Source organism: Triturus cristatus, chromosome 2_2 (assembly GCF_964204655.1).
Source record: "Triturus cristatus chromosome 2_2, aTriCri1.1, whole genome shotgun sequence".
Taxonomy (NCBI): domain Eukaryota; kingdom Metazoa; phylum Chordata; class Amphibia; order Caudata; family Salamandridae; genus Triturus; species Triturus cristatus.
Window position 1 is genome coordinate 1,256,993,013 of NC_140582.1, and position 14,732 is coordinate 1,257,007,744.

The window sequence follows — 14,732 nt, forward strand, 5'->3', positions numbered from 1 at the left end:
AAGGCAGAGTGCTTGGTTTTATGTGAGAGGGTGCCCAAGCATGAGCTGAGCCCCTCTGCAGCTTTCGGAAATACTTCCTTATGGCTGTTGAGTGATACAGCCATACCATATACTCTTAAGTTTATTATAACCTCGCGGTAAATGCTAACTTTGGAATGGCTGCATCAAAACATGTCGTGTTTGGTGTCAAACGCTTTGGAATACTACCCCTCCCCCCACCAGTCCTGGCGGCGGGGGTAGCATTTTACCCTTCTAGAGGGAGAGACATGTTCACACTGGCTAAACCCGGTTAAATCCTTTCAAAGCCCTGGCATCACAAAATGGATGCCATTGCCACAGACATGGGTCTGGCCTCCTAATGCTGAGGGAAACTCCGGCAGGGGAGGCCTGGACAATAGGTTTCCTGTCACAGGGAGGTGTAACCACCTCCCCAGACAGGCTGATGTGTATTGGGGCAGGGTGGGTGCATTCAGAGAATGCTTTTGAGACACTGTCTGGGGCACACAAGATGTCCCTGTGCATAGCCCAGTTCAAACCGGTTGCAGGGGCACTCAGCCCCTACTCTGGCGCGAAACTGGACAAAGGGGAAGGGGTGTAACCACCCCCACCCCAGGCCCACCCATAGGTGGGGCCTTAGAGTTAGTCCATCCCCTAAACTTAGTATAAGTATAGGAATCCAGTCCCTAGGACTTCAAATTACCCTGTATGAACCTCTGCAACATATATCCTGGACCTTCGACTTTCTATCACGACTAGAAGATGGAAGAAATCTCCCTTGGGGTCAAGGAGTGACTCCCCTGCTTGGCAGGCACCAAAGAAGCAACTGACCGGTCTGCAATTCTGAAGCTCCCGCCGGACGCCGAAGTCTCTGCATCCCCAGAGGTGGAGTTCCAGACTTCCCCAAGGCTACCCTGAGTCCACAGCAAAGCTGAGGCCTGTGGCTATCGCGGGTGATGTTGAACTGTGACCCCTGGACACTGTGAACTTTTGCAGCTACACTATCTTCCTGGTCCTCCTTGAAGTTGTGCTTTGGGCTCCGAGTAGCCCCATCCTTGAGCACCTCCTGCTCCGAAGATCGCTGGCCTCCACTCCACGAGTGACCCGTGGGCCAGTTTCACGTGCGACTGCTCGAGGCTCCTTCGCGATCACTAGCCCGTTGGCTAGCAGGTCCCCATGAAGGCAACTCCTCTTCTGCTTGGTCTTTCCTGGTTGCTCCATATGTGCCCTGATTTACCGTCACTGGGTGAGTCCCTCAGACCTTGCTGGTCTGCACCGCAGTCCTTTCTCTGATTTCCTGTGACTTGCCGTTGCCAAGGCTTGTTGGGTCCTTTCTGGTCGCCGACACCACAGCACTCGACAGACTTTGAGGGACAGCTCAAATCCATCTCGTGGACTTCGTCGACACCTCCTGGACCTCGTGGCTCAAGAGTCAAGACACCCATCAACTCACCTGAAGCACCCGACATCTGTGGGCATTGGTCCATCCTGCTCTAGGTCACTGGCAAGTGACCCAGAGTCTGTCCCCTCCGCTTTCAGGTTCCTTACATCCTAGATCCAGGCTTGGATCTCTACGGACACTTCTCCTCTTCACGGCAGCAGCAGTTCTTTGTAGGATTCCATTGAAATCGACGACGTGACCCGACACCAAAAGACACCTATGCACCCGGCTTCCCTGGGTGAGGTAACTTGAGTACTCCGGTGCTCTCGTGGGTGCTAGCCCTAGAACTACCTAAGTCCAAAAGGGTTTGTTCCTGACTTGATTAGAAGTGTCCCTAATCCTTAAAATTCCAACCGCGACATTCCCCATAGAAGATAATAGGAACCCGCGGTTGTGTTTCCACACTGCATACAGTTCCCGTGGGTCTCCTGTGTCACTACCTTGGGTGGTTCCTTGGGGTACCAGCGATTCTAGAGGCAATAGGCCTAGTTCCTATTCCAGTTGTGGTTCTTATACCTCTTTTTTAGTAAATGGTTTGGTACGCCCCTAGGGACCAAACGTGTATTTGTGCTTTTACTGATGCTTGATCACTTGTAACTAAAGTACTTCGAACTCCAGTCTCATAAAGAGACTAGAGGGGTGTGTTTAACCTTAAATATATATATTTTGAATATATACCTGGTGTGGTTGTCTTTTCATTTGATCGTTCAAAAGATTCTAGACTGGTAAAACAAGCTGCTTTACATTCCTTCAAGACTTAGCCTGAAGGCTGCTCTCCATAGCTACCACTAGGATAGCTTTCACATAAGGTTGTCTTTAACCATTCACCATAAGGGGTTGTTTGGACTGATACAAGGTGCCCACTAGAACTAGTGGACAGCATATATCAGGCCACCTTCTAACACCGTCCACCTACCATCCACGCACACCAGAGCCTGAGCCATGCACGCACTGTCCACGCACCACCCAAGCACTGTCCACGCTCACCAACGCCTGAGCTATGCACACACCATCCACGCACAGTCCATGCACACTGGAGCCTGAGCCATGCACGCACTGTCCATGCACACCGGAGTGTGAACCATACACACACCGTCCACACACCGTCCACACACACCTGAGCCTGAGCCATGCACGCACCGTTCACGCACCGTCCACGCACTGTCCATGCTCACCAGAACCTGGGCCATGCATGCGCGTCCACTCACACCATAGCCTGATCCAGGCACGCGTGTCCAGACACTGTCCACACTCACCAGAGCCAGAGCCAGGCACGCACCATCCACCTACCATCCACGCACACCAGAGCCTGAGCCATGCACGCTCCGTCTACGCACCGTCCATGCTCACCAGAGCCTGAGCCATGCATGCGCATCCATGCACACTAGAGTCTGATCCATGCATGCGCGTCCACACACTGTCCATGCACACCAGAGCCAGAGCCATGCACGCACCATCCACCTACCTTCCATGCACACCAGAGCCTAAACCGTGCACGCACCGCCCATGCACACCGGAGCCTGAACCATACACGCACCGTCCATGCACCGTCCACGCTCACCAGAGCCTGAGCCATGCATGCGCATCCACGCACACCAGAGCCTGTTCCAGGCACACACCATCCACCTACCATCCACGCACACCAGAGCCTGAGCCATACACGCACCGTCCACGCACCATCCACGATCACCAGAGCCTGAGTCATGCATGCGCGTCCACGCACACCTGAGCCTGATCCAGGCACACGTTTTCACACTGTCCACGCATACCAGAGCCAGAGCCATACATGCACCATCCACCTACCAACCTTGCACACCAGAGCCTGAACCATGCACACACCGTCCACGCACCGCCCACGCACCGTCCACGCTCACCAGAGCCTGAGCCATGCACACACCATCCATGCACTGTCCACGCACACCACAGCCTGAGCCATGCATGCACATCCATGCACACCGGAGCCTGAACCATACACGCACCGTCCATGCACCGTCCACACTCACCAGAGCCTGAGCCATGCATGCGCATCCACGCACACCAGAGCCTGTTCCAGGCACACACCATCCACCTACCATCCACGCACACCAGAGCCTGAGCCATACACGCACCGTCCACGCACCATCCACGATCACCAGAGCCTGAGTCATGCATGCGCGTCCACGCACACCTGAGCCTGATCCAGGCACACGTTTTCACACTGTCCACGCATACCAGAGCCAGAGCCATACATGCACCATCCACCTACCAACCTTGCACACCAGAGCCTGAACCATGCACACACCGTCCACGCACCGCCCACGCACCGTCCACGCTCACCAGAGCCTGAGCAATGCACACACCATCCATGCACTGTCCACGCACACCACAGCCTGAGCCATGCATGCACATCCATGCACACTGGAGCCTGAGCCATGCACGCACCGTCCACGCACACCAGAGCATGAGCAATGCATGCGCGTCCATGCACACCAGATTCTGAGCCATGCACGCACCGTCCAGGTGGGGCCGCACCTGAGGGTGGGTCTAGGGGTGGAAACTCCCCTGACCCTAACTCTTATGCTGACCAGACTGGTGACAATGACCAGACTCTGGTGAACACAGACCACCAGGATGAGGATGAGGAGGATGACAATAACGCCACTTCCTTTATTCCTCCTGGTAGGCCTGACAACAGGGCTAGAAGGGATAGATCTCTGTCAAGGGGATCTATCCAGTCTAACTCCTCTATAGGAACCTCTGTTTCTTCTCACAGAGGGAGGGAAACTCCCAAGAGAGCAGAGAGAGACTGCTGAAGTATGTGCAAGACAAGTTCAACCTCAAAAAGCAGCAGATGGCCTTAGATAGGGAAGCCCTGGAGCTCTACAGAGCCAGTAAAAGAGTCCCTTGGTGGCAGCAATTTCCCTAGAGATAGGGAGAGGTCTTATGACCATAGAAACCTAAGTGGGGATGACATCCACAAATGGATAATTGCCTTGGAGAGGGCCTGTAAAGTACAGAAGGTTCCTCAAGGTCAGTGGGCAGCAATCTTATGGCTCTCCTTTGCAGACAAAGGTAGAGACAAGCTCCTCGCTGTAAGAGAAGAGGATGCTGATGATTACAAAGTCTTGAAAAGTGCACTAATAGATGGGTTTGGCCTAACCACTGAGCAATACAGGTTAAAGTTCAGAGACACCCAAAAGGCACAAAATCAGGACTGGGTTGACTTTGTTGACTGTGCTGCTAAGGCTCTGGAAGATTGGTTATTGGGCAGTAAAGTGTGTGACTTCATAGGATTGTACAATCTGATAATGAGGGAGCAGATTCTTAATAACTGTCAAAATCAGCTGTTGCACCAGTACCTGGTAGACTCTGATCTGACCTCTCCCGAAGAATTGGGAAAGAAGGCAGACACATGGGTCAGAACCAGGGTGAGGCAGAAGGTACAGAACCAAGGTGGTGACCCAAAGACGCAAGATTCCAAAAACTCTAATAAGGCTGGAGACAAAGGTAAAGACCAGAAGTCTTCTCAAGGGCCCCACAAATCTTCTTCAGGTGGGGATTCACAGTCAGGAAAGCCACCACCAATGCCCCTAAGGCCCCTGCTCCCCCTAGTGCAGCTACAATTGGTGGTGAGAATACACAGAATACGAGTGTAGTAGGGTTGACCCTGGGTTCTGAGATGGACTCTGGCCTAGTCAGAGTACCAACTCAGGCTGTGCTTGACAGTGATGGGGGCATGGATATGTCCCCCTTTGTGAGTCCCAGTAACCTGGGCAAATGTAGACAACAGCCTTTAATTAATGGAGTAGAAGCTTGGGCATTCAGGGACACATGAGCAAGTGTCACAATAGTGACAAAAGATCTTGTGGATCCTGGGCAGATTATACTTGGTGAAACAGACCATTCTCAGGCAGTTGTTAACTTCTCCTGGGGAAGGGTAACTGGCCTTAAGAAGGTTGTGGTAAGTGCAGACCTACCAGTACAATGCTTTCTTGGCAATGATCTGGAAACTTCAGCTTGGGCTGAAGTGGAGCTCAGGACACATGCAGGAATGTTAGGGATCCCTGCACATGTCTTTGCTGTGACTAGTTCACAGGCCAAAATGTCAAAAGCTGGACAGGCCCTGGATTCTGGAATAATGGACCAGGTGCCTCACAAGAGGAGGACCAGTAGGGTTAAGGCAGAGCCTTCCCACCTGTCTCAGGATACTGATCAGTCTCCTCAGGGAGATGACCTTGAGATTGCAGAAGGAACTGTCCCAGAGGAGCTTGAACCTGATCAGGTTGAGTTCTTGGGGACAGGGGGCCCTTCCAGATCTGATCTGAGCCAGGAGCAGAGGGGACAGAGTCTGGGTCACTTGCCAGTGACCAAGGGCAGGATGGACCAATGCCCACAGATGTTGGATGCTTCAGGTGAGTTGACGGATGTCTTGACTCTTCAGCCACGAGGTCCAGGAGGCGTCGACGAAGTCCACGAGCCGGATTCGAGCTGTCCCTCAAAGTCTGTCGAGTGCTGCGGTGTCGGCAACCAGATTGGACCAACAAGCCTTGGCAACGGCAAGTCTCATGGAAAGAGAAGAAGGACGTCGGTGCAGACCAGCAAGGTCTGAGGGACTCACCCAGTGAGGGTAAGTCATGGCTCGTCTAGAGCAACCAGGGAAGCCCAAGCAGAAGAGGAGTTGCCTTCGTGGGGACCCACTAGCCAACGGGCTATCGATCGTGAAGGCGCCTCGAGCAGCCGCACTGAAACCCGGCCCATGGGTCACTCGTGGAGTGGAGGCCAGAGGTCTTCGGTGCAGTCAGTGCTCAAGGCTGGGGCTACTCGGAGTCCAAAGCAGAACTTCAAGGATAAACAGGAAGTCGATGTACCAGCAATTGTACGCGTGCCCAGGAGTCATGGTTCCCCGTCACCCACGATAGCCACAGGCCTCAGCTTTGCTGTGGACTCAGGGTAGCCTCGGGGAAGTCAGGAAATCTACCTTTGGTGATGCAGAGACTTTGGTGTCCAACGGGAGCTTCGGAATTGCAGACCGGACAGTTGCTTCTTTGGTGCCTGCCAAGCAGGGGAATCCATCCTTGACCCCAAGGGAGATTTCTTCTGTCATCTAGTCGAAATAGAAAGTCGAAGGTCCAGGATAAATGTTGCAGAATTTCGTCCAGGGTAATCTAAAGTCGCAAGGCCTGGGTTCCCATACTTATACTAAGTTTGGGGGTTGGACATACTCTAGGGACCCACCTATGGGAGGGTTTGGAAAGAGGGGTGGTTACATCCATTTCCTTTGTCCAGTTTCGCACCAGAGCAGGGGCAGGTAGCACCTGAAACCGGTTTGAACTGGACTATGCACAGAGACACCAAGAGTGCCCCCAGTGCAAAGAGAGTGCTCACGCCCAGTCCCAATACACATCTGCCTGTCTGGGGAGGTGGTTACACCTCCCTGGGACAGGAAACCTATTGTCCAGGCCTCCCCTGCCGGAGTTTCGGTCAGCAGCAGGAGGCCAGACCCTTGTCTGTGGCAGAGGCATCCATTTTGTGATGCCAGGTCTCTAGAAAGTCCTACTGGGTTAGACCAGTGTGAACATGTCTCTCCCTCTAGAAGGGTGGAATGCTACCCCCGCAGCCAGGACTTGTACTATTCCAAAGCGTTTGACACCAAACACGACATGTTTCCGTGCACCCATCCCAAAGTTAGCATTTACCGCGAGGTTATAATGCACTTAAGAGTATATGGTCAAGCTGCACCACAAACAGCATCAAAGGAGGTACTGCGAACGCTGCAGAGGGGCTCTGCTCATGCAGGGGCACTCTCTAAAAAAATACCAAGCACTCTGCCTTCAGGATTGTTAAGGCCTGCCATAGGAGTGACTTATAGGTTATATATGTGTGTGCAAGGATAGTGATATAGGTAGCCTATACCACTGTAAAGGGTGCAAGCACACCCTTACCCAGGCTGCAGTAGCAGACCTGTGGTGCCATTTTGGAGTGCTTCCCAGGGGTGGCATAATACATGCTTCAGCCCCTGGTAGGCCTCTGAGGTACCTATGCCCTAGGTACATAGTATACCATATACTAGGGGCTTATAAGGCACTCCAGAATTCAATTAGATATGTACCTAATGTACATGGAAACCATTTTAGAGAGGAAGCAGCTAGGCTGGGGTCCTGATTAGCAGGGCCACAGCCAGACTAAGGTCGAAAAACAGTGAAACACCAGCAAACAGTGGGGGTACCCATGTGAAGCAGATCCTACTCTCCCACACCGTGTGTCACTACCTTGTGTGGTTCCCTGGGGTCCCAGCGATTCTACGCGCTCTAGGCACTGTGTCTAGTCAAGTCGGGGTGTTATACCACTTTCTTAGTATATGGTTCGGTCTCCCCCTGGGGCCCACTATGTATTTTGCTATTTACTGTCGTTCTAGTGCTTTAATATTGTGTGTCTTGTTCTCTAATCTCATAAAGAGGTTAGTAGAGAGTGTTTAGTAATAAATATATATATTTTATATATATATATTGTATGGTTCTCCTCTCATTTGGTCATTCAGGAGGTTATAATCTGGCAAAACAAGCTGCTTTATATTCCTTCGAGACTTAGCCTGAAGTCTGCTCTCCATAGCTACCACTAGGATAGCTTACTATAAAGATTTTCTTTAACCTAATCATCAGTAAGGGATGTTTGGACTGGTACAAGGTGCCCACTTTAATTAGTGGACAGCATATACCAGGCCAACTTCTAACAGGGAGGGTTTAGGGCTCAGGGTGGGGGGATTCTGGGGTCGGGTAGTTTTTAGCACGTTGGTTCAATTTTTAGGGCTCGGGATTGGGGAAAAGGGACAGTTTTCAAGACTGGGGCATGGGTTTGATCTTTACCACACATGTCCCTTTACCAATCATGTGTTTACCACAAAATTGCATGGTAAAGGCACGCGTGGTAAATACAAGGTTGTGGTTGAGACCGCCTTGTTGTGGCATGCATTTTTGTGGCATGGGTTCTACCATCATACAATCAAATACATGGCATCAGTCCTCCTCGTTCGCCTAGGGCCCAGTAACCGTACGACAGTGCAGCAGCGGCACCCGGTAACCAGGGTAACCCAGAGGAGCAGTGCCACCCAGTGGCCGGGGTAACTCCGAGGAGCAGCGCCTCCCAGTGGCTGGGTTGACCCTAAGGAGCAGTGCCACCCGGTGGCCCAAATAGCCCATGGCGCCAAACCCGGTGCTCAAACTCATAGAAAAGGAGAACGAGCCTGCGAGTTCTCCCCACCCACCATATATCCAATAAACTTTTAAATAAGAACATGGTGAACAGGCATTGGTAAATGCATTAGATTTGACCTATGAAATTAATAATAGGTTAAGAGCTGAGGGAGCAGTGTATGAGTGCAGGGAGAATGTGTGAGTGCTCTCTGTGCAGGGTGAGTGGTGCTTAAATGAAGGTTGATAAGTGTTTGAATGCTGGGTGAAAATACCTTAATGCAGGGTGATTGATGTGTTTTCAGTGCAGTATGAGAATTGTGTGAGTAGATAGGGTGAGAGATGTTACCCTCTGTAAGGCAAGAGGTGTGTGAGTATGGGGTGAGCGGTATAAGTGTATGTAAGTAAGTGTAGTATAAGTGCAGGATAAGTGGTTTGAGTTCAGAGTGAGAGGTGTGTGTGGAGGGTGAGAAGAATGTGAGTGCTGAGTAAGAGGCAAGGGCGTAACGAGATCCGAACTTCATGGGGGCTAAGACTCCCAACCAGGGCCGGCTCGAGCACTGGTGGTGGCTGGTACAACAGTCTTTTGGTAGCCCCCTCCCACATATCCTATTTCTCCATGAAGTCCCTCATTGCCACTCTCCAACAGTGCTCATCATCTCTCCGTAGCCTCTCCCTGACATACATTTCATTTTTTTTATAGTGCTACTCATAGTTCACTCACACTCACTTCTGTGATCTGCATGCCACACAATCTTTGCAGCAGGCACATTTACCCTCTGCACAACTTTACGATGAGCCAAAATTGCCACTAGAAAACATTCCAAGCTCTAATTAATAGGAACATTAATCACCAGAGTTATCTTGACATTTTTATTGTTCATGAAAACTGCCTGATGCACAAGGAAGTATAGGTGCTTTGAAACCAAAAATTATTTTTAAAAACAACGCTCCCCACCAAAGTCAATGCAAGGTGCGGCTGCACCAGTCGCACAACCCTAAAGCCAGTCCTGCTCCCAGCAAGGGGGCAGGACAAGCATTTCCAGAAATGGGGTCAGTGCTAACCTCATAGCCATTATATGAGGACAAAGATCTATGTAAGTGGTGGGATGTGATACTCTGCCCTAATTCCAAATAGCAAAACAATTGAAAAGATTTCTTGTAGATGATTTAAGGGAGAGTAGACTTCTCCCCTGAGAATTTTTTGAAATTTTTGGGATCAAATTTTCTAAATCACCGCAGAACCTTATACGGCATTCATGAAATATTCCAGTGCTGTCAAGTACCCCATAAGGCTCACCTGTGGCTTGCGGAGTTTTCTCGCAGAGACGACATGAGCTCTCGCCCCCGTACCCACCTCACCCCAGCAGGGAACTGACACCAACGGGGATAGAGATGGATAGGGGAAGGCAGCCATAGGAAATTAAAATGATGTGTGGAAGGGATCTCCCTAAAATCTGACCGCCTTGCGTCTGCCTGTGAGAGAAAACAAGGGAGACCAATTAGAGCAGGGACGCGCAACCCCCTATCTATGTTACCTCTTAGGCGCCTGGGGCTCGGATAATTACCTGGTGAAAGGCAGCTCGAGGAAGGAAGAAACCACAACGATAAGCGAAGGAGTAGCAACAGCTAGTATCCTGGTGCCAAAGTATAAAGTACAACACAGCGCTCCTGCGCGGCCAAAAGAAAAACAAGCGCTCCTGCGCGATGAAAAGAAAAGCAAGCGCTCCTGCGCGGTGCAAAGGAAAACAAAGCGCTCCTGCGCGGTGTAAAGGAAAAACAAAGCGCTCCAGCGCGGTGTCTGCAAACGGTCTGTATGCGCTCCAGCGCGTGTCTGTTATGTGCCCCCAGAAGTGTTCATGCGCGGTGATTGCAATGAGCCCCTTGAAGAGTTCAGGCGTTGTGCTAGGGAAACTACAAGCGCCCCTGCATGGAGCCTGCAGAGGTTCTGAAAGCGCACCAGCGCGTGTTTTGAATAAGTCCCCCAAAATGCTTAGGCGCTGTGATGACCAAATGCCCGTTGAGACGCTCAGCAGAGCGTATGCACAAGTTTCCTGATGCGCACCAACCTTGTGACAAGATCCGTGACGTCGTGGCTACTGGATCTGTGGCAGCGTTAATTCGAAGCGCTGACCGGCGGGAACCGCCGTAGTTTATGCGGCGTCCCCCGGAAGCGCTTGGGTGACGCAGCAGTGGTTCCAGTCGGGAAGCTAGACCGCTAACCGCTTGCTGCGTGCCCTGCAACACTACCCGATCCCGCATGCGCCAAAGAGGTAACGGGCTGCGCAAGCCGGGAACCTGCACCACTACCCGATCCCGCATGCGCCAAGGAGGCAACGCGCTGCACGAGCCGGGAACCATGACAAGTGCTTTCATGGTGCACCAGGGAAGCCTGGCCTTTCCTAGGAGTAGATCTAATTTTTATTGAGTGGATGACCAGGTGGGTTTAGTGTGTTTAGACATGGGTGATTAAGTGGATGAGCAGGTGGGTTTGATGTGTTTGGACACAGGTGATTGCGTGGATGACCAGGTGGAGATGATTTGTTTGGACACAGGTGATTGAGTAGGTGCCCAGTCGGGTTTGGTAAGTTTGGACATGAATGATTGAGTGGATGACCAGTTGGATTTGAAGAAAGGTGATTGAGTGAATGAGCAGGTGGGTATGATGTGTTTGGACACAGGTGATTGCGCGGATGTCCAGGTGGGGTTGATGTGTTTGGACACGGGTGGTTGAGTATGTGCCATGGTGTGTTTGGAAGCAGGTGGCTGAGTGGATGACCAGGTGGGTTTGATGTGTTTAGAAACAGGTGATTGAGTGGATGATCAGGTGGGTTTGGTGTGTTTGGACACGGGTGGTTGAGTGGATGACCAGGTGGGTTTAGTGTGTTTGGACATGGGTGATTGAGTGGATGACCAGCTGGGTTTGGTGTGTTTGGGCACAAGTGATTGCGTGGATGACCAGGTGGGTTTGGTGTGTTTGGACACGGGTGATTGAGAGGATGACCAAGTGGGTTTGGTGTGTTTGGACACGGGTGGCCGAGTGGATGATCAGGTGGGTTTGGTGTGTTTGGACGCAGGTGATTGAGTGGATGAGCAGGTGAGTTTGGTGTGTTTGGACACGGATGATTGAGTGGATGACCAGGTGGGTTTGCTCTGTTTGGACACAGGTGGCTAAGTGGATGACCAGGTGGGTTTGGTGTGTTTGGACGCAGGTGATTGAGTGGATGACCAGCTGAGTTTGGACACAGGTGATTGAGTGGATGAGCAGGTGGGTTTGATGTGTTTGGACACAGGTGATTGCGTGGATGACCAGGTGGGGTTGATATATTTGGACACAGGTGCTTGAGTAGGTGCCCAGGTAGGTTTGGTGTGTTTGGAAGCAGGTGGTTGAGTGGGGTGACCAGGCGGGTTTGGTGTGTTTGAACACAGGTTATTGCGTGGATGACCAGGTGGGGTTGATGTATTTGGACACAGGTGCTTGAGTAGGTGCCCAGGAGGTTTGATGTGTTTGGACACAGGTGATTGCGTGGATGACCAGGTGGGGTTGATGTATTTGGACACAGGTGCTTGAGTAGGTGCCCAGGAGGTTTGGTGTGTTTGGAAGCAGTTGGTTGAGGGGATGACCAGGTGGGGTTGATGTGTTTGGACACGGGTGGTTGAGTGGATGACCAGGTGGGTTTGGTGTGTTTGTACGGAGGTGATTGAGTTTATGACCAGCTGGGTTTGGACACAGGTGATTGAGTGGATGAGCAGGTGGGATTGATGTGTTTGGACACAGGTGATTGCATGGATGACCAGGTGGGGTTGATGTGTTTGGACACAGGTGATTGAGTAGGTGCCCAGGTAGGTTTGGTGTGTTTGGAAGCAGGTGGTTGAGTGGATGACCAGGTGGGGTTGATGCCTTTGAACACGGGTGGTTGAGTGGATGACCAGGTAGGTTTGGTGTGTTTGGACACGGGTAATTGAGTAGATGACCAGCTGGGTTTGGACACAGGTGATTGTGTGGATGACCAGCTGGGTTTGGTGTGTTTGGGGGCAGGTGATTGCGTGGATGACCAGGTGGGGTTGATGTGCTTGACTGCACATGATAAGGCAGATGACCAGGTAGGTTTGTAATCTTAAGATTCTGGTGATTGAGTAGAGAACCAGGCGGGCTTGGAGTGTTAGGACCTGTGTGATTGCATAGATAGCTAGGTAGTTTATAGTAAAAGGATTGGTGATTGCACTCTTGAGGTCTGTCTGTAGTGCTTCTTGATTCTATGGATTGTTTTGCTTTTTTCCAGAGATCACCGGATCCGGCCCAATGGAGCGTCCCAAGACACCACAAGATTCACTTGTACCAGTGGATGGACGCGGAGGGGCGCTTGATAACGTAAGAGGAGACTGCCTTTTTGTCACTGACTTAGGCTTACAAAAGACAGTGTAGGTGATTGGCTGAGAGTACCTCAGTCAGTATGCATATGATTGGCCATGAGCGCATGGGCTGCCCTATGTGTGAGTGCTTGTCTAGGAGTGGGTAGAAGTCAAATGTATTATCGGCGGATCATCTAAAGGATGCACCGTTTCTGGAATCCACTTCAACAGACTGGCCTGCTGTGGACGTGGACTGCTGCTGGATGCTACGCTGCATCTCCCACGGTGTTCAAGTCAACCATAAGGTGTAACCTGCTGTTCTGATTGCTTCCCCAGCCATTCAACACGCTCTAATGACCGAGGGGCATATTCACAAGAAATAGACTTAGGCTAGCGCCACAAGGCGTCTAGCTGCGCTGCCCTATGCATATTCGAAAGGGCAGGAATGCTCCGTATTTACAAGATATGGTGCAATCCTGTCCTTTCAGCCAGCACCAATGAACAATTAGCAGCTGTGCGCCAATGCCGGCACCCTTGCATCAAGTATTGTTGGCATGAAAATAATCCCGAGAGGCGTTTTCCTCGTCCTATGTGTGCTGCAGAATTGCAGCACACGTGGAAAGAGGAAAAAACAGGGAGAAATGTCAACATTTCTCCTCATTACGCTGGCTCTAGGGAGGCGCAAGATTTACGAGATGCTGTCAATATGGGTGTTGGAAAGTGGGCTATTAGTAGTGGCAAAAATGCATCTGCCACTGAAGGCCACTGACACAGTCAAGGGTTTAGAATAGGTCTAAAACAAATTATTACCATGCTCAACCCTTGTTTGCTTGGCTGCGAGCAGGCAGGCTAAACTTCAGAGACACGTATATAAAGCATTTAAAAACACCAATTCAGTAAATAATTAAACACAAAACACAATAAAAATCTAACACAAATTTATAAAAATAGGATTTATTTTTATCTTTAAAATGACAGCAAACTCTTTATTCCACTTGAAACAAGGTACATCCAATGGCCTGTAGTTCGAGATGATGCAGCAGGCGCAGTCAGTCAACATGCAGGGCCGTGATGGTGAAAATTAAGTTTCCAGCTTGGCAACCCTTCTTCTTCTCTCAGTTTCAAGCAGCAGAGCTGAGAGGCTCTGCCCCTGTCGGATACTTATTCAGTGTTCCCTGGAATCTCATAGGAGGGCACTCCTGTCCAATGAGGGGCAGGGCAACACCCCAGAGCATGACCACTTCCTACAAAGCGTGCCACAATGGTCTCCCAGAAAGCACCCTTCTTACAAAATGTATCATGACTGAAGCCTCAGCGGAGCAGGAAGAGCTGGCTAAGTCAACCTCCAGGACCGCTCATCTACATATTCTCCCTCTCCCTGGCCTCGGTGTGAGATGTTGGCCTGGTATATGCTGTTCACTAGTTCTAGTGGGCACCTTGTATCAGTCCAAACAACCCCTTATGGTGATAGGTTTAAGACAACCTTTTATTGAAAGCTATCCCGGTGGTATCTATGGAGAGCAGCCTTCAGGCTAAGTCTCGAAGGAATGTAAAGCAGCTTGATTTACCAGTCTATAACCCCCTGAATGACCAAATGAAAGGAGAACCACACAAGTTATATATAAAATATATGTTTTTATTACTTAACACTCTCTACTGACCTCTTTATGAGGTTAGAGAACAAGATACACAATATTAAAGCATTAGAACGATACTAAATAGCACAATACGCAGTGGGCTCCAGGGAGAGACCAAACCATATACTAAGAAAGTGG

At 50.8% G+C, this 14,732-nt stretch overlaps 1 protein-coding gene across 1 annotated transcript in view; it reads left to right on the forward strand.

Moving 5' to 3' along the window:
* LOC146863548 (uncharacterized) overlaps window positions 1–14,732 on the forward strand; it is a 550,315-nt gene that overhangs the window by 88,141 nt on the left and 447,442 nt on the right. Inside the window, exon 2 of the mRNA XM_085643185.1 lies at window positions 12,888–12,976. Within this exon, the coding sequence (XP_085499311.1) occupies window positions 12,888–12,976 (89 nt within the window). The remainder of the gene's footprint in view (window positions 1–12,887; window positions 12,977–14,732) is intronic.